At 36.6% G+C, this 19,879-nt stretch overlaps 1 protein-coding gene across 29 annotated transcripts in view; it reads right to left on the reverse strand.

Annotated features, from left to right (window-relative positions):
• The window catches only part of LOC113494126 (microtubule-actin cross-linking factor 1), a 213,712-nt gene that overhangs the window by 95,735 nt on the left and 98,098 nt on the right, over positions 1 to 19,879 (reverse strand). For 28 of the 29 annotated variants that reach the window (XM_026872294.1, XM_026872309.1, XM_026872291.1 and 25 more), the window contains 19 exons: positions 19,472 to 19,557; positions 16,837 to 17,024; positions 16,345 to 16,476; positions 15,770 to 15,939; positions 15,241 to 15,462; positions 14,737 to 14,941; positions 14,219 to 14,323; positions 13,840 to 13,958; positions 13,448 to 13,592; positions 12,466 to 12,582; positions 11,832 to 11,956; positions 11,074 to 11,302; positions 10,323 to 10,502; positions 9,275 to 9,367; positions 8,897 to 9,071; positions 2,042 to 2,257; positions 1,441 to 1,537; positions 853 to 973; positions 141 to 373 (listed from right to left, as the gene is read on the reverse strand). In XM_026872294.1, the coding sequence (XP_026728095.1) occupies positions 141 to 373; positions 853 to 973; positions 1,441 to 1,537; positions 2,042 to 2,257; positions 8,897 to 9,071; positions 9,275 to 9,367; positions 10,323 to 10,502; positions 11,074 to 11,302; positions 11,832 to 11,956; positions 12,466 to 12,582; positions 13,448 to 13,592; positions 13,840 to 13,958; positions 14,219 to 14,323; positions 14,737 to 14,941; positions 15,241 to 15,462; positions 15,770 to 15,939; positions 16,345 to 16,476; positions 16,837 to 17,024; positions 19,472 to 19,557 (2,958 nt within the window). Of the gene's footprint in view, positions 1 to 140; positions 374 to 852; positions 974 to 1,440; positions 1,538 to 2,041; positions 2,258 to 5,297; positions 5,374 to 8,896; positions 9,072 to 9,274; positions 9,368 to 10,322; positions 10,503 to 11,073; positions 11,303 to 11,831; positions 11,957 to 12,465; positions 12,583 to 13,447; positions 13,593 to 13,839; positions 13,959 to 14,218; positions 14,324 to 14,736; positions 14,942 to 15,240; positions 15,463 to 15,769; positions 15,940 to 16,344; positions 16,477 to 16,836; positions 17,025 to 19,471; positions 19,558 to 19,879 lie in introns of those variants that run through there. The other variant, XM_026872301.1, reaches the window with a different exon arrangement.

A 19,879-nucleotide genomic window follows, 5' to 3' on the forward strand; every position in this document is an offset into this window, starting at 1 on the left:
AAATGTCATTGCCCAGCTGTAGGTTCTAATATAGGCTACATCTTTTCGATGAGAAATCGACTTACAGTTCCTATGCCCTAAAAAGTGACAAAACTACGGCAAAATCAGAGGCTACCAACAACTATTAAAACTGTGCTCACCTCTCAGCCAACTGAGTGCAGACATTATTCCATCTATTGTTGAGCTGCGAGACCTCCTTATCCAGCCTCTCCAGGTCTATATGCTTCCCGGCCCTCGGGAGCGAGGAGTGCGGGAGACCAGCTCGCGAGGTCTCCACCAGGCGCCTGCAGTTCTCCGCGTCATCGTTCATCTGGTCGACCTGGATCTGCTGCTTGCTCACTGCTACTTGCATGCGGAGGAGGTCTTCGTGCATCTATTGGGGAGGGGAATTCAGCATAAATATTAGCTTCTTATTATAAATAATGATATGTAATTAAAATATGTCCGTGTCTGTCTGAGACACCGTAGCGTTTAAACGGGTTAACTGACTTGGATGTATTCAATGAAATATTTTATCAGAAATGTAATTACCTATTTCTTATTATAAATGAACTGTAAAATAAATTTCTTTAAACCGAAATTTTATAAAAGATTTTCTTCCGCTGGCTTTTACAGAAGTCTCATCATCATTATCTGATGCATTACTTGCAAGATTTGAGGGTTTTTGGTAGTTGTTTCATTTTTTTGATTATTGACCTCACTGCAGTATATTTTTTTATATAAAACCGGTTAAACAGTTTATATCATTTAGAGGACAAAAGATGGGAATCGATCACTCGAACATTCTTTCCGGAGAATTTCTCAAATTACTATTAACATCAAAGTTTACAATAACTTCATATATATACTTACATCCTTCAGCAGCTCAACATCGTTAGGCAGGTCGTTGAACTGCGCGAGTTTGATCTCGAACTCCGATATCGTCTGGTGGTTCTCCTCCATGCTGTTCACCACGATCTCCACGAACTTCAGCCTGGATAAACATGTGTTATGTTAAAAATGAATATTGTTATGTTTATAGTACAGTACATCGCTTATTTTATACGTCTCATTTAATCGTCTTCCACATTAAGGCTTTGAATGCTTGTGTCGCAAGGGGTTTCACAAACATTCAAATCACATATACTAAGACACCCGGCCTCAGGGCAAGCACTCGTGGATCTCACAAATGCTTTCATTTCTATTTACTTGCATTAAAATCCTACTTATCCTACTAATATTATAAATGTGAAAGTTTACAATATTATGTATATGTTTGTCCCTCTTCCACGCAAAATCCACTAAACGGATTTAGAGAAAACTTGGTACACAGTATATATATATCCAGGATTTATACATAAGATAGATTTCATCTCAATTTTATGTTCACGAGGGATAATTTTCGATTAGTAGCCGGCGGGCCCGCGGGCAACAGCTAGTATTAATTTATATAAATTTTACCTTTCGACAAACAGTTGGCTCTTGCTCTGCATGTCGTTCCACTTGCCGATGACCTTGTCGAGGTTCTTCTTCATGGCGGGCGTCTTGAGGGCGATGCCTGCGGAGACAACAATATTTATGTTTATTTTGTCAAGTATTTGTAGAGAAGCTGCTTTGAATGTTTCGTAATCAATGATTAGGAAAATGGCAATTCTTTAAATAACCTCGCAAAAAATAGGACTTTTGTAGTAAAATTTGAACTTTTTACTTCAAGGTATGAGGCATTATTTTTATAAGTTGATGTAAAATAATAAATACTATTACCGATATTCTAACTTTCTTCTCATTTTTCAAGTTGGCTCTACTTTATACTTAACTTTATATGTATACTTAAATGCTACTAACGATATTCCAATTTTTTTCTTAATTTTTTCCCATTTTATCCCTAAACCTGAATCCTTAACTTAATAAAAGACACATGTCAAATATTATTAAAAAACACATACAGAGGCAATTGACAACCTCTTTCTTTTTGAACTCGGCAAGAAAGCGACTAAGCTATGCAGTATTACACACAACTATAACTTAAATAGCAAAAACCAATCACAAAAGACCAACATACCTCTGAAGGTAGCCTGCACCTCTTCGACATCGCTGTTGAGCGCGTGCACGCTGGTCTCCCAGTCCTTGTGCTGCAGGACCAGGTGCTCCAGGGTGTCGAGGTCTCGGGGGATGTGGCTGGCTATCCTCTCGTGCAGCTGTCTCTCAAGAACGTCCAGGCGTTCAAGGAGGTTCGATGACTGTTCCGTGAAGATGCGGGCGGCGTTCTTCGATTCCTCTGTGGATAGGAAAGTGTTAAGGTTAATTTATTTAGAGTAAGGGTGAATAAACTTGCTGTCACAATGTTATAGGAGTCAGTACTGCTTGGTCAGAAATTAAAAAGTAAAGAATGATCTGTGAGACGCAAGCGGACCATTTAGTCCAGTAGTGGGATAAGTACTTTAAAATGGAAATGTAAATATGCATTCTCAAAATACGTTTCTAAAATGCCTTTCTTTCTTACGACCACCTATTTCCGACAACACTTATTTAGAAAAAAAAAATTCGTTGATATATTAAAAATACAATAAATAATTTTACTCTTCCGGACAATTCAAAAAAATAATGAATCTAGTTAACAATTCAATTATTCGTCTATCAGCACGAAGGTCAAATTCCGATTCAAGAATCGAGAGTCAAACCCACGTCTCTACATACCGTATGCCTCAAATCATAGTACATATCATTACAATCGTCATTACAACCCGACATTGTATCTTGACCTCATCGTTATAAACAATTAAGGAGTTAAGGTTGCTCGTCGTCATGAGAGATGGAATATATCTCTGTCTCATTTACTTCAAACTATTGACTTGGTTTCATCTGATTTAAGGCAATTTTAAGTGCTAGACCGGTATGTTGCTCTGTATTAAGTGTTAACAGATATAGCTACGTTTTGCAATTGCATGAGTATGTTATAATGAATTAAAATCAAAAGTACTTCGAGGAAGGAGATCTAGAACTAATTGTTTTGTTTACAACACGAAACTAAAATCAATTGATAATTTCAATCGACAATCACTTCGTCAGGATTTTCAGTTCTTAAAACTAAATTCATTAACACTAGTTTAGTCCTCATTTTAATTTAACACAAATCACTCAAAATAAAACTCCCCAAACAACGCCAAGTAAACAGTTATCTGCAGCACTAACACACGAACTTCAACCAGAACTAATTCCGCGTCTCAAAAGACCAATTTCCACGCTTCACTTCACACCTGAGGACCGCCGCCGCCGCTCAACTCGCTCCACGGACCTCTCAACATACACCACGTAAATCCTCAAATACATTTAATATTCTATTAAAAGTACAGAAAATGTTGAACAGTACGTCGCTTTCGTGTTACTGAGTCGCGGAGATCTAGACCGGCGGCATGACACAACGCAGTATGGCCGAAACAGTGCGACGAGAACGAATTTTACAGAATTACGCAGTGATCTAAAATAAACGGTTTCATTTAACTTTTGTGTTATTTCAAATTTTTTTAAGTTGGCCGTAAAGTTTGCGAACGATTTCCGTTTGTGATTTACGTCACGAACAATACACGCTGAGTCATTATTTTGTCTGGACTAGACAAAATATGAGGTTAATTTGAGTATATTTTTAATCGAATTAGATTCGGTACTTGATAAAAAAATAAATATGTATCAATAGGTTGAAATAAAACAGTACTTACTAAAAACAGAATAGACGACAAAACCAACCGTATTACAAAAGACAAACTGGTCCTTTTACCTTCAAAAACGTTGCTCTTGAATTCCAAGTTTATCCTACTGATATCTTATACTCTGTAAGACTACACCGCCCACTCACAAATCTATTGAGGACTGCAGTGATAACTCTCACAACCTGTATTTCAGCAAGGTCGATCGAATTGAACGTCGCCCGTTCTAAAACACTATGACATCATTAGCCGCTAGAACTAATTGACGAAACTTTTTGCATTTGTAGACTGATTCCGGTTAACGAACTTAGTTTATAGGTCAGGACTTGTCATGTGAGTTTAATTGTATCAATGACTTTAAGATTTGATGGCTGTCTGGAGAGAGATACAGCTATGAACCCTGGATTGACTTGTTCTGGTCTTTTTAAAGGAAATTCTCTTGAACAAGCTTCAAGCTTCTTCTCTTGAAGAAGAGTCAAGATATCGAAGTAATGTGATGTTATGTATAGCTAAAATTTCTTGAGAATTCAGCTAACGTATTCATTAACATAATTGCTAAAAGATTGATGTCCTATTCTAACTTGGAGAATTGAACTATCAAGTGATGAATATTTCACTAGTAAAAGTCTTGGCAGTTTTGGAGATCACTTGAACAAGCATTTTCTTAAGGGTAGATTGTACAAGAAATCTAATTAAAATGCGTTCAATAGCAATACAGCACTGGTCTACAAAAATAGTATTAAAAATCTAGGTCCTTCCACTCACAATGAGAGCTGGACTAGATTACTAATAAGGATCACATCGATTGAAATATCTTGAAACAGTAGAGGTCAAAAATAAAATTCAGAGGACAAAACGAGCAGAAATATAGGTTAAGTAATATGCGCCTTATTCTTTTTAACTTAAAGTACTTATTACATAAACAAGTGTCGTAGGCTCGTGACATTAAAATTAAATCTATGACATTTTAATATAAACCTAAATCCTTCTACCCTAAAGTACTTAATACTAAAAGACACAAATCTCGAGGGTCCAATAACAAATACTCATGTCATATATTCATGAAAAGTGGGTGTCTTTAACTCATAAGCAAACATGCTATGGCAAGGTCGACCCGAAACCGTTACAATTGAGAGAGCTGAGTGAGATCACGACAAATTGAGAGTAGGCGATGTTCCTGAGGTGCTGTTAATGTTTATTGCAGGATGAAGGGACCGGTGGAGAAAATGTTTGACGTAATTTAAAGAGGATTAGAATATTTTTTCTATTGTCCGTTGAAATCTGTTGAATCTGTTAATTAAAATATATGTCGTAGGAATAAGTGTAACATTAATTGAGTTTTGTACGAATAAAATTGAGTATTGAGTACAATTAAGATGTTCTACGAATAACGAATAGGTATGTAGTTTTACATAATCTAATATTACCACAAACTTTTTACTTTTATTTTGTATTCATATTTGAGTTTACACAGATATATGTAGTTTTATATTATGATATTAAATTCGTAAATTGTAATCTATTGAAATTTTGAAAAGTTTAAATAAAAGAGATAGGTAATTTTAAATTATATAAAAATTGATGAATTTACATCAACACAAAAACTGACTTTACCTCCTTTCCCGAACGAGAACAAACGCTTGATTTTCTTCATTTTATATTCTTTGTAACACACAAAATGTCTATAAAGTCGCTTACACACACAACACAGAGCACAATATCACCGTTTTATTTATTTATAGATTCATCACAAACACTATAAAAATATTTCGTTTTGAACTTTTGATCTAAATGGACAGAAAACTTGTTACATTAATACCTATGCGGATCACAAGACCAGATCTTGAAACACACAGCACCTCTAACTATCACAAACTTCAAGTTTATAGAAAATGAATACAGCTTTAAATGACATTAAAAATAACCGTTATCAACCTTCAGAAACGCGATACGCACTAAAGATGAATCGCATATGATTTGAATATGAAAAAAACAAAAGTAATTATAGCAATGGGAGTCATATGTAATGACAGAGCTCATTCGAGGCACATTGATGGACTAATTGAAATAATAAATAGGATGGAATTAGATATTCATGTGTATTTTTGTTTTGAAGTAATACAGAATTCTGCCTGTGACTTTGCCTGTATGATTGTTGAGTATCACGATCCAAAGTGGTTTATATCATTTCTTAGGGTTCAAGCTATACCTAGGACTAATTCTATCAAAATCGGTTATGCAATTCAGGCGTAAAAGCGTATCGGACTGAGTGATGGATAGAATTTTATATTTGCAATATAAAATATGCCTAATGCCTAATTTTCAACCCAAGGCAAAATATGAATGAACTTTTCTTCATAAATTACTGTATACCAAGATAAGTATAATCTTCATACGAACCACCACTGGTCTGCTGATAATAGTGCAGGTATACACATTGCTAAACTGATCTACATAATAGCAGGTCATGTCAACATAAACATTACTTAAGACGATAAGGACCAAAGTGAGATTTTGGAAAAAGACATGTCCTAACTTTGGTTTTTTTTTTATTAAAAGTTGATTAATTTGTCAAACATCTTGCATTTTGTACGGGTTTTAATAGAGACCGACATGTTTCGCGAGACTGTTAAATAACTAAGAACACATTTATTTCGGAGTACTTCCAAAAAAATATTGAAATTTATTGCCTAAATTTGCTTTGCCCTATTCGGATTAACCTCATATCAATACACATAAAACTATATTTTCGATTATTTATAACTGGAGCTGTAATTATCACTAAAGTACACTACGGTATAGAGAGGTGTATAATAGGCACAACACTAGTAGGCAACTACAAAACAAACACTGAAACACAATAATACAAGCGACGACTATTTACAAATACGATAGATCGAAAAACTATTGAGAATCTATTCGTAACAATTACTGTGTATCAATTGTTTATAGTATATATGACCTATTGCAATAATTCAACATGTATAGCATGGCGTATTCTTTTTAATGTAATATTGTATTAAATAACATTAGAAAAAGAGATTCTGTGATTTGTTAGCAGTGTTTTTATTTATATTTTTTGGTCCAATTTTGGACGGTTTTTTTTATTCAATTTATTATAATTATGAGCGTTTCACATTTCTCTATTCGATATGAACCAATTGTTTAAACATTTTTTTTCACAACTCGTCATATTTATCACAAGAAATATCCATTCAATAAACGCACAACGTTTTTTCGAGTCTTTGAAGGCGCGAGTTTCGGTTTTACTACTAACACTATACAGGTCGTATCGTAAGATTCACTAATTGCGACTGACGGAGAGCGCCCGTAGGACCGACGCGTTTGTCCTTTGTCGCGAGACGTCGATGTCTATTGAGATGTGGGATGAGTGATTTTGATACTTGAAAAATGGAGCAATTTATATTATTAAGTAGTCAGTTAATTACCAAAAGATTTATAATATATTGAAATAGTTAAGTAACCCTTATGATACCGAATGCTTATTTCTTGTAATTTGTGTTGATAAAAAAATGTTAATGTCAATATGAGACTCCCTTTAGCATTTACTATGAACTTAAATTAAAACTGTTAGTAGTATTTGATAAACTAGGTAAAAAGAACCACTTTCTAGTCCTGCCTTATTTCCATCCACCCATTGAAATAACATAATTGATATTACTCTAAAAAGCATAAAAATACCAAAAATTCAAGTATCAAAACCTCTCAATCACCTAGTGTCAAGGTGCAAGTACCAGTTGAATAGCGTATCTCAGCGGTCGTGTGGCAGCAGTAGGCATACGTGTAGTAAACAATCTAGATAGCTGTGACTGTTGTCAGCTATTTATAGGTGTTAGGTCATCAAGCTCAATTTTAAGGGCATGTCATGGTGGGTGCTTATTATAGAAGTACTTAATTATTTACTACTCAATAAATAATGTGAATGTTAAACTTCAAACGAAAAGTGTCTAAGATTATCGTGAGATGACGTAAAAAATAATATGAAACAAAGTTGTATGGAGCTTTCTTCCAAAATTTCGTTTAAATATGTTTTATATAATTGAATTGTAGTTCTCAGAAATAATTTAGTTACTGCTTGAATAAGATCATTCAATATTAATGACAGAGCAAGCTAATAACATTAACATCTCATAGACAGGTTAAGTTTAATGATCTATTGTCCTGTCAAGGTGTTGCAATATCTTAATGTGGGGTACGATTATTTAGATATCATATACTTTACTATTAATCATTCGTATTATAATATCTACTACATAGTATAAGTCAAATGAATAGCATAATAAATGGGAGGTGGCCACTGTTCGCACGTAGCCAGAAATCGCTTAAGACAAAGGTTTGGAAGAGGAAGGAAGACGTCTTTGCCCAGCAGTGGGATCTCAAACATGCTATATAAAAGGAGATATGTCTTTCGTATGTGTTTCGTTAGTCTTTTCGGTCTGTTTCAATCATAAGGACCAAATTTTGAAGCCCATTATCAAGACTTTGCAAAGACCGTTATGTTTATATAATAAATCAATATAAAATAGGTGTGCACGTACGCGGCACACGTGCTTCAATTGAAAGGTCAGTATAGTAACCTACTGGAGATATAGAAATCGTTTCATATAAATCTTAATATCCAACATTCGTGTTCTAAAGTCCCATTATTCAATTAGACCAATAAAACTTGTATTTTTCTAACTGATTAATTACGTACTATGTTGTTTACGATCTAGTTTTATTGTGCGGTTATATTCACTCAGACATATCTAGTAAACAATAAATATGACTCTATGGAGGTTCGGTTTAAATTGATGATTATAAACGGTAGCCTCGTCCTAGTTGAGGATTTTAGGAACAACATTTCCGGGATTTTCTAAAGCGTTTGCGAACGGATTTCGACCACATAACAAGACCACACAAAGTTTTAAAACGACGACGAGCTTTTAAAATATCTAAAAGGACCCCTGACAAAAAGCCTTAAATCTACCAACGCAACCTCTTGCCCTCAAAGTTTACGAGGCAGCCAATAAGTAAATGTAAGACAAACCATTGCAATTAGCCTGATTGCAAGCTTTGACTGATTCAACAGGCTGAGAACCTTACTTTCAGCGCACTGACTTAATTCTGAACCAAAAAGTATTTATTCTTACGTCACTGTATCTCGCAGCTAAACGACTATGTTCCTTATATCTAAGAGTAGAAAGTCCTACCTTCAGCACGCGCCCTCCTCTCGAACTCGTCGAACAGTCGGTTGACGTCGTCGATCTCCCGGCGCAGTCGCCGCAGCTGCGGGTCGGCGGGGTCGCCCTCTGCAAGCAGCTTCTCCGCGTCCTCGTTGAGGGCACGACGGATGGCTTGGCGTTGTTCCGCGCCCATTGCCACGAACTGAGTTGAAATGAGAGATATTTTGAATTAATATTTGAACAATATTTTGAATCTTTATGTACAATACTTAGTATTAGGTAGTAGACAAAGCTACAATGAAAATAATAAAAAAACAACAACATTTTGCAGACTGTAGTTGACGATTGAGATGTAGATGACAAGACCTAAAGTCAAGGCTATAGAATATGAAGAACTATACTCACTTGTGGGAAGTCCCATCCTTTCACCACCTTAATGGTAGCGAAGATCATGTTCTGCCTCATCCTCAACTGCTTCCTCTGCCATAGTTGTATAACCTTCAGACAAACATACACTATTAACACAAGCACTAACACACAAACACAATGCATGAATATACACGCGCAGTCAAAGCAATGCATTGAGAAAAGTCTTATTTATGTAACTATCTACAATCACTTTCAAATCCCATAGTTTAGGAATTAACGCGAAATGCGATGGGAATTAACGCATACTGCAATTTGAATTAACGCATTATTGTAATTTATTCGCGCGATTGACAGCCAGGTTGTACAGACCGCGGTTATAAATTAACTGTTTATTAAACGTTGTTGATAATTCATTAATATTTGTAGAGATCGGTTCAATGTAAATATAGGGTCAGATGTCGTTTATGTTATGATGCACATGTGACTCAGTGTTAAATTCAGTAATGACATAATAAATTACATTGATTGCTTATCAGCTGATAGCATTGCAGTTATTTAAGATTGATAGACTTATAAATAATATTCATGACAGTATTGGCGAGCCTTATTGGACTATATTGAGGATATAATTCTTGACACGATAAATATCGTCAATAACCCGTTGTACAATTAAATTATTGCTTTTAATAGCTTGATATGCCTCTTTCAGGCTCCTAGACTATCCACAAAAAGTTTTACCACTTCAGTACACCTTTTCATGTCTACATCTAGTTCTTAGGCTACCTAAGACCACCGGTGTACCCTTACACTATATATTCTAAGAATAACTCATGTAATTCTATGGTGTACAATAAAGAATATTGTACCCTATTCTATTGTACCGTCGTACACTGTTCAGCGCCAGCGTGTATCCCTAATAGTCCAATTTTTTGGTTAGGATGGGGAATCATCATGGACACCCACCTCGCGTGGGTATTGTCAGACTCCTACTAACTACACCTGAACCGGGGCACAGCGTCCCCGTATTTAGTAGCTGCGCGACAATCCTGCGGCGTCCCCTTGTAAGCTGTGTCTGTAGACTCACCCTGTCGTAGGCAGTCCTGAGGCGGGCGGCGGCGTCCACCGCGTCCTGGCAGGGCGGCGGCAGCGCCAGTACTGCGCCCGGCAGCTGCACCTCTGTCCCCGCGCCGCCCACGCGCACGCGCCAGCGGGACCGCCCTGAGTTGTCCACTACCGTCACCGCGGCGCCCTTCTCGATGGCCACCTGAACGAGGATATGAGATTTAAAGATTTTAGAAATCTAAACACAAACAGTTTGACAATTTTTATAGTTGTAAATTCATTGTAATGGGGTTTGAAGCTACACTGAAAATTTCAGACTGCTAGCTTATCGGGAAGTGCTTCAAAATGGAGTTGCAAAAACCAAGAAAGTGAGTTTGTATTGTTAAAATAGATGGGTTTGGGAGATTCATGGGAATGGAAGGCTATAAGATTTAAATGACAATATAAACTACGAGGAGAGATGGAAAATAATTTTGTACTGTCGACTTCACGACATTTTGCGAGATTGCCGAAAAAAGTTTTTGACAAATTTATTACTCTTTTTCCAAACTTGTCATAAACCAAGTACTTTTATTTAGCACATGGACATGTCAACGAAAGGAAAAGACGATAAATAAAACTATAATGAAAGACAAACAACAAAATATGTTATGAGAGGGCTTAGAGACTATAAACTGTAAAAACCACCTGTTTTGCCTACAGTCTTAAAAATAAATGTTTCTTTCTTCTTTCTTACTTAAAAAACAAATATTTTTTTGTAAATCTGTACTCACATTAGCATGCTTATAAGCACACACGGTGTCAGCCCTCAAGGGCCTGGTGAGAGGAGCCCTCCTGAGCTTCAGAGGCCTGACGGCCTGGGCCTCATCCCCCAGCCTGGAGACCAGGGCCCCGTGAGCGTTCAGCTCCTCACGCAACTCCTGCATGCCTTTGAGGAGTCGCTCCCCTTGGTCGAGAGTGAACTCGGATTGGGAGAATGTTGTGTTCAAGGCTTCTTCGCGTCTGTGGAAATAATTAATTGAATAAATATTTTGACTTTGTAGCCGAGTGGTTACCACTAGGTTACCACACCAATGTCCTCTGAGTGAGTGAGTGTTTCATGTTACAAAAGAATTCATTCAAATCACAGTCGTTTTTTAAACAGAATTAATACAAAAATATATACGAAAAAAATATATGTAAACATTAGTTTAATTTATTGTAAAAATATTATAGCATTGATAAAAATAAATAAATCGTTAAGTAACTATATACGATAACTTTTATGTCAATTTGCCTTTAAACAGACTTCTGTGAAACATATTTAACGACAGGATTCGTTAAGTTATGTAATGTACTGTAACATAGAGTAACAATTGCATAGACGTTAGCATAAAAAGTGTAAGGCAAATTTTTAAAAAAATTACAAATGCAATATAATCCCTATTCCTTAGGACACAAAATCTAAATTCCAACAACTTTAATATAATTACAAATGTATATAAACCCTATTCCTTAGAACACAAAGTCTAAACTCGCCAAACAAACTTACTTCTGTATCCATTTCTCGGCCTCCTTGACCTCTTCGAAGAAGTTGTGGTACTGTGTGGTGTGCTTCAGATGTGTCTCGAGACACAAGGTCAGCTGCAGGACCCATGCCCATTGGGACTGCATTACCTGGTGATGAGGACGTATGGACTCAATATAGGGGCATAGACATGGTAGATATTGTTATAAGTACAGACGTTATGATCTATTGCTGCAGTTAAAAACTTACTGTTGTGATAAATGTGTTTACAGTATTTCATAAATAATTACGTTGACAGTCTTTTTCGAGGATTAGCAAAACTGAATCTTGTTGTAATGTGTTTAAAGTACAACATAAATAATACTATCGATAAATAGTTACAAGGAATTACAAACTGGATCTTAGAGAAAATCTAGGATTTAAAACAGTTGTCATAGATATTAGAATATGCATTTTAAAACCTTCAGAATAAAGTTCAGTATTAGACAACTGACTAAATTGAAAGAGTCTATCTGAAAAATCCTTTACTTTTTTATGTGTGATTGTCTTTTATAAAAAAAAACACTGTAGTGTTCTTTTTATTCAAGTTACTTAACTAAGCAATAACAGTAAATTTTGAAGCTTATCTTTCTACATTTAAAATACATTTTCGACTAACCTGCAGATGTGACTCGATCGTCTTAGTAGCGGGATGGTGTTGAGCGATGAGCGCTTCTCCGCGGTCGATAACGTTGCTGAACTGTAGCTCACGCTTTTCAAGCGAAGACATCAGTTGCTAGAGAATAATGTGTTCTATTAGTAAGGCAGTAAGGTTCTATTTTGGTTGACATAATTGTTGATAATAAGTCGACGACAGGTGGGTGTGATTTATGAATTTTATTGATATGACGTCAAGGTATAATTTAGATTGATACAAATTGTAATGAGACGATTCAAGTTGAGAGGGAATATGTCCTATTTTGCATTTTAAAAATTGAGTATTTTGTCAAGAAAAAATGTTTCTTTACAAGTTTTTGCCAACATTTAGCTTAAAAACTGTTCTAACATCAACATGCAACGCCATCTGGCGGACTAAAACATACAAAGCACATTAAAAACTGAAGAAACGCAACAAAATATAATTAAACAATTAACAACATAACTTATTTAAACAAACCTCTCTATCGTCTCCAAACGAATGCTTGTAACAAAACGAATTGTTTAAACTAATTATAAAACAACGGGATTACTTGATAATGGACTCTAAGGGATCGGGATAGGGTTGATATTGCAATATTTACACTATTATGATGGTAGGTTGTCTTATTTTCATTTATTCTGCGAATTCTTATCATATCTGTTATATTGCAATACGATATCCAAATTATTGACTATGAGAGAGATAGCAATATTAACATATAAAAACAATTTCCATTAATTCCTCATCATAAAATGATCTAGTAACTCTGACAGGAATTTTTTGGATAGACAATTATTATTAAATTATCGTAATTTTTTTAGCATTTGACAGGATTTTTTTGTATTTAAACCCATTTTTTAAGATCAAAACCTACATCAAAATCAATAGGAAAGGATAATTCAATCTCCACAAGACAAGATCACATAGCGATAATTAAATATTAGTTTAAATCTCGTAATACCTCGTAATAATGTTGTACAGCGGGCAGGTTGATGTGAGGGTCGGCCCAGTCGCGAGACAGCTCGACCTGTTCCTTCTCGTTCAGCCAGTTGAGCTCCGCCGTCGCTGATTGGAGGAAATCTTGTAACGCGTCTAGATCCGACATGCTGTAGAAAAGGGGGAAGAAAGTTATTATATAGTGTTGAATTTGGTTAAGGAAGTTTGGACTTTATGAACAAGTAGTAAGGTTGGTTTTGTGTTGTGTTTTGTATGCGTTGGGTATTAGGTTTGATTGGCAATTTGCAATTGACACTAAGTCAATTTTCATCTAAAACATAATTGTAAAGATCAGAAAATTCTATCAAATCAATATCAACCTTATTTAATATACTTAGAAGTCAATTTTCAACTGACCGTTTAGTGCTTGTCGAGAGCAGTTCAGCATACAGTTTCTGTAGCTGGCTGAGATGTTGGTTGTACAGGTTCAGCTCTTCACCGCTGAAGTTTGAGCGGTTTAGGACGCACTGTTCCACCTGGAAAAGACAACAAGATCAATTCATGCAAAAATAGTCTCTATGAGCATAAGAAGAAAAACTAATTTGATTTACAAGGTCAATTTTTAATAGCAAAGATATTAAGAAGTATAGAAATTAATAAACATGATTTGAAATAGAGTAATAACAACTTTTGTTAAACATTTTTTCTGCGTTCTTAGACAATAACAGCACACTGAAGACATGGATTAAATTATGAATTATAATCCTTATTTACATAAAGTTAAAGTATAAATTACCTTGGAGTGGAACTGGTCGATCTGTTTGTGCTCCCGCTGGTGTTTGTTGAGCTCATGCTGTACAGTCGGCAGGTCGGAGCCGTAGTCGGATTCATGGAGCTTTTTCTAAAAAGTAATAAAAAACACTTATTTGTATATTCGTCACTCATTTAACTAGAATTAGAACATACTCTAATTCTAGTTAAATGTGTGTCAACCTTTATCTGTATTTATTTTTTATTTATCAGTGAACTTCCATAGGAATTCCATTTGGCAAACGCGCTCTTAAATCAATCATTTATTTATTTACAAGAATGTATTGTTTAACATTAGCACGCTATACATTCTTCCATTACAATGGTTCGTCAATTTAAAATTATAGACATAGTGAAGTATTTTGCATTACTACTTTAAAGTGGCTATAATAGTTTTGCAATCTAAAGTTTCTTAAGCCTGATTTGGGCTTGCTAGAAGTAAAATCTAGAAATGAAATGTTTGAAGTTTTAGTAAGCAAAACTTGTTACTAAAAATGTTCTTACCAGTCTCTCCTTACACCACCTGGTGGCCTCGCTGAGCTGCTGGAACTTGGGGTCCGCGTCGTGGACCCTAGTCTCCAGCACCGTGCGGGTCTCGCGCCGGACCGTGGTCTGCTGGACGGGCAGCCGGACGGACGACAGACGCGGGACCAAGCGTCCGGTGAAGGACTGGCGCGCGTTCAGCCAGCGATCGTGGACTTGTTGGACTCTACAGTGGGATTTGAAGTTATTGGTTTAGTAAATAGGTTTAAGATGGTTGGAAAAGTTGTGGCCTGCACTGAAGAGGAAAAATAGGCGGATAAGTAGCAAAAAAAAATTGGGTTTCGAATGTTGGTTCTGCTTTAGTACTAAATGTTATTTCCAATCTTCAAAATCTTACGCAACCGTTACTAGTCCAACCCTCGTCCGTTCAAACCGCGACACAAGAATAAAAATCTATAGTATTCTATAGTGCAGAAGTTATTTCAAGGAATAAAAACTAAGCCAAGATCGAACGCTCAAACTCACCGTCGTTGCAAATCAGCGGCTTGCGGGTACCGTCCCTCCTTCAGAACGTGCGAGTCCTGGAACATCTCCTGTATGGTGTGCTCCATAGCCCTGAGCTCCTGTTCTATCTGCTCGACTGCGAGCTTCGCGTCGGCGGGGTGGACGCCGCGCTCCACGCGACGGATCTCACTCTCGATGTGTCGCTCTACGCTGTCGAGACCGCCTTCCGTTTGTTTTATGTCCCTGTTGTGTGGTAGTATTGGATATAGTTTGAGGTAACAAGAAAAGAGTAGGGGGTTTTCTTAATATCAATACACAAGAAAATTAAAAGATATAGTCGGTTTTTATATTCTTAATAAGAAAATATTACGATTCAAACTATCAATCAGTTCCACAAGTATCGTGGGGAATTATATTTCAAGGTGACTCTGCTTTTTACCATTTTCGACTTACCAGATAAGCTTTAATAAGAATTTTCACAGAGCAACTATTATTTCCAACATTTTATTTATTATGTGACTTATGCCTATACAAATAAGGCATATTTTACCTGTGCAGCTTCTCAGCAAGCCGCTGCAGCCGCTCGAGGCGGCGGATCTCGTCGGTGAGGTCGCGCTCGCGCTCCTGCTGCGCCATCAGCAGCCGCGACCACGCCTGCTCCAGCGCCTCGGGCCGGAGCGTGGGCTCGATGTCGCACTCGCCCACCGATTCGAAGTATTTCTGTACACAATATTACAATATAGTTGACAGAAAGTGGAAGCATACTCGTCCACAAAAATCTTAAACAAAAGGGTGTTTAAACTAAATAAAGTAATTTATTGTGAAAGTACGATAATCATCAGTTTTACATGTACTTTTAGTCTATTGAGCTAAGTGGAATTCACATTTCTCATTAGAATATTCTAAGAAGTAAAATGTGGGACAAAATCAAGAACCTTATTCTTCTGTAGAGTCCCGCTTGAGTCAGCAGACACTGCGCATTTCGTATATCTCTAAGATATACAAACAGACAGACCGACATATACACATTTCAGATTTACGGAGACGAGAGCATTTTACACTAGTACTTGGTGTAATAAAATCTACTTTTGCCATTTCAGTGTTGCAGTCTTCGCCAGTACTAACCTCTAATTCCCTGTAATGATGGAAGAGCTTCTGTTTCTCCCTCTGCCTGAGCGGCACCTCTTCTTGGCGGAAACGCGTGCTCTCGCTGAGCAGCTTCTTCATCTCGATCAAAGTTGACGGGAAAGCACGGTCCTGGATTACAAGCAAGCGTGATTTGTCACTATAATTATAACAAATTTTTTTAGGTATTGGAAAAATGAAAATATATACGGTTTCCCCGTTTTTGATAGATGAATCACACACATCATCCACTCACTTAATCTTACCTAGATGCTTGAAAATTAATTTATCGTATTTTTGAAGCTGATCTCCGTTTGGAATGAAATAATAACTACAAACAGTAGAAGAGAATCTTTTTCCATAAGAAGTAACCTCCAAAAGCCCCGATAAGGTGGTAAAAATAACTTTCAAACGATCTCCAATTGATTAACTAGTCAGGTTTATGTCACCAGAACATTCTCTACTTTACAAGTACTACAAGCATCAGCCGACCTGCATGAGTGCGCACTTCTCGTGCAGCCAGGCGCGGTGCTGCGCGGCCTGCTCGGTGTAGGCGGCGGCGCGGCGCTGCGACTCCGCGTCGAACAGCGGGTGCACCGCCGGCGGCTCGGGGAACGTCTCGTACAGCGACGAGATGTACGTGATCAGGGACTTCTCGTCCGGCTCGTGGGTGTCCACGTCTGAGGAGCACAAAAAAAGATGAGATTAAACAATGACTAAATTTAACGATGTTGATACTTGCTAAAAAACCGTTCAGTTTCGCAGGCCGAAGAAAAGAGAATTTCTAGAAAAAACTGTCTGGATTTAATTCATAAAAGCTAAGCTAATCTGTTGTTAAATAAACATGAAGTTATTCAAAATGTATTTCTTGAGTCCTCTTCGTTCTAGTGATTAAGGAGCCTAGAGTATTTTGTTATAACTAAGAAGTCATGCTTGAAGAACTTTCGAAAAATAATATGAAAAGTAGCCGCTCCTCATAAAAACATTGAATTGCTAAACTTATGTCCTGTTTCTTTACATTTTTAACAAAATAATAAATTTATAAATACTTGGTAGTTGACACCAAAACACCAAAAAGTCCTACCGAAGGTGACGACCCCATTATTAAAAAGACACACATTTAGAAAATTATAGCAATTAGTCGCAAATCGCTGCAGACTCGGTTATCGCGACAATCGCACAATAAAATCGCAACGTCGAGGTTGCACCGATTATTCACGCTAACTTTACGACGACTTTGGAATATAATTATTCTTTTGTTTGTGACTGTGTTCAGTCGAACGAAGGTGCTTGTATATTATTCACATTTTATATGCGAATCTACATATTAATATGTAGAGTAAAGATTGGCATAATGTGCGGCTAGAAAAACTCTACTAAGACTGTAAGCTTATTAAGCTCGATTTTTGCCATTGCAGCAGTGAAACAGCGCACTACATTGCGCTTAACGACGTCTGGCTTTCACAATGGCAACAACAGTACTTCAATACACATAATCAGTGTTGTGATCCGATCAGGTACATCTTCAAAGTTTTTTAGGAACGACTCCCGCAAGGAATTAAATCTGTGTTTCACAAACATTCAAGTCCCACGCACAAAAACGTCGAGTATTCAAATTAGACTACTAAGTACCACTGAAGGTAAAATTACATACCCGTTTTTGCCCACCCTTACAGCTTCCTAAGTGCTTTCGGTGCTAGGTGTGGCGACCTCAACCACTCAGTTATCCATTCAACTTTTACCCATCCCACTTCGTCACGCACCATATCATATCATATCCATACATCCACGTATGTAATGACGTCATTAATAATCTACACCTGTAGACAAATCTCTAACAATAGCTCGTAAAGTTACCTGCCGATGTATTGAGTAATAATTTAATATTGTCTGATCATATCGGGGATAATGTTTGGGAACAATATGTCTTTGTTGCTATGCCCCGGAGATAAGAAATCAAGAAGGCGTTTATTATTAGGCTTCGCTAGTTTATTGATAAATTAAAATTTTTGATATGTCATTTTGTTCTTTGTAATTTGTAGCATTTAGCAACCTAGGAAACATGATTTCGTATTGGGAGTTTACTCAGCTTTTTTTTAATTCGCAAATATCAAAACTTTGTTAAGCTGAAAATATTATGAAACCTTGCAATATTTAGCAACATTAGTGAGCATTAGGTACTAGTAGGTAATAACTTACTAATTCGGAACTTGGATAGGGAAGCGAATAGTTGACATGTAAAACTGCTTTCAATATTTTAGTAGTTGGACGGTATGCACCAATCCAATTAACGCAAGTAATTACCATGGGTTAGGACGGCATTACTCAGATAATTGCATTCTAAGGATCTCACTAATCAAACTTTAAATGGGTTTAAGCTGTTTGCGATTTCTTTGAATCGTTTGAATGTGCCGCGAATCGAAAAAGGAAATGTTTCCAATTACTCTCGACGGGTATCTTCGATGTAGCATTTCACAAACTATATTGGTAGTTTTCAAATGTACAAGATGTTAAATTAAGAGTATTTAAGAGGTCTCGACTTTAATCTAGCATTTGGGGTCGAACCTACATAACATCACCAACAGTCGGCAATAGCGTTGCGTAACCTATACCACCTATCCGTGTAGTCTAGTTTTGACACGATAAGGAAAAACTAACAACACCAAAACGAAAGCCCTAGTCCACTGTTATTTTAAAAGAAACTGACTTCTAACGGTTGTAAGGGTCTAATACAAACCACGTCACCGTCACGCATTGGCGCAAACGATTCGATTCACAAACACTGGCAGTTTATTGTGCGTGACGCTCAACCACGCTAAACTTTGCCTCAGACAGGCGAACGGCGGCGCGGCAAAAAAAAGCGCCAAGTCCCAAAATAAAGTTACATTTTTATTATGTTTATTATAAGTGATATTCATGTTTAGGAACTGTTAATTTTACGGTTATTATTATAATGCTTAGTAATATTTGTATAACGGTTTTTAAATTATTATTTTCTGGTACGATTAGCTTCGTTGGACAAAGCTATTACCTAAGGGCAAAAACGATGCTGAAAATCGTTTGTTTTTTTGTTTCTTCGTACATATTTCAACTATTAAACTAGTGTAGTAGTTGTTTAGGCACTTACCCTCAGGATCCAACAGTCTGGTAACTCCATACTCCTTTTCGACTACGTGGAATGCTGTCTCCAAGCGCTCACGGACTTGTCTTGATCTACAAAGAGAAATTTGAATGACAATCCCACATAATAGTAAACTTTAAAAGGCTTTACATGCCTTATAACACATCCTCATTAAGGCCTTACAGGAAAATACAAGCTAACTTTGACAACATGAACCTTTAAACCAGGAAAAAGTTTAATTAAGTTGGTTCATTCCTAAGTCCTGTACAAAACAAAAAAAAGACTATCTTTTTATATTTCGAAATAGGATCGATATATTCTATTTATCTCAAGTCGACACATAATCATTAAACAAATTAAGTTAGTACGGGAATCCGTGGCATTTAAACAAATTAATTTTCACCTTTTACTTTA

This window comes from Trichoplusia ni, chromosome 5, assembly GCF_003590095.1.
Source record: "Trichoplusia ni isolate ovarian cell line Hi5 chromosome 5, tn1, whole genome shotgun sequence".
Lineage (NCBI taxonomy): Eukaryota > Metazoa > Arthropoda > Insecta > Lepidoptera > Noctuidae > Trichoplusia > Trichoplusia ni.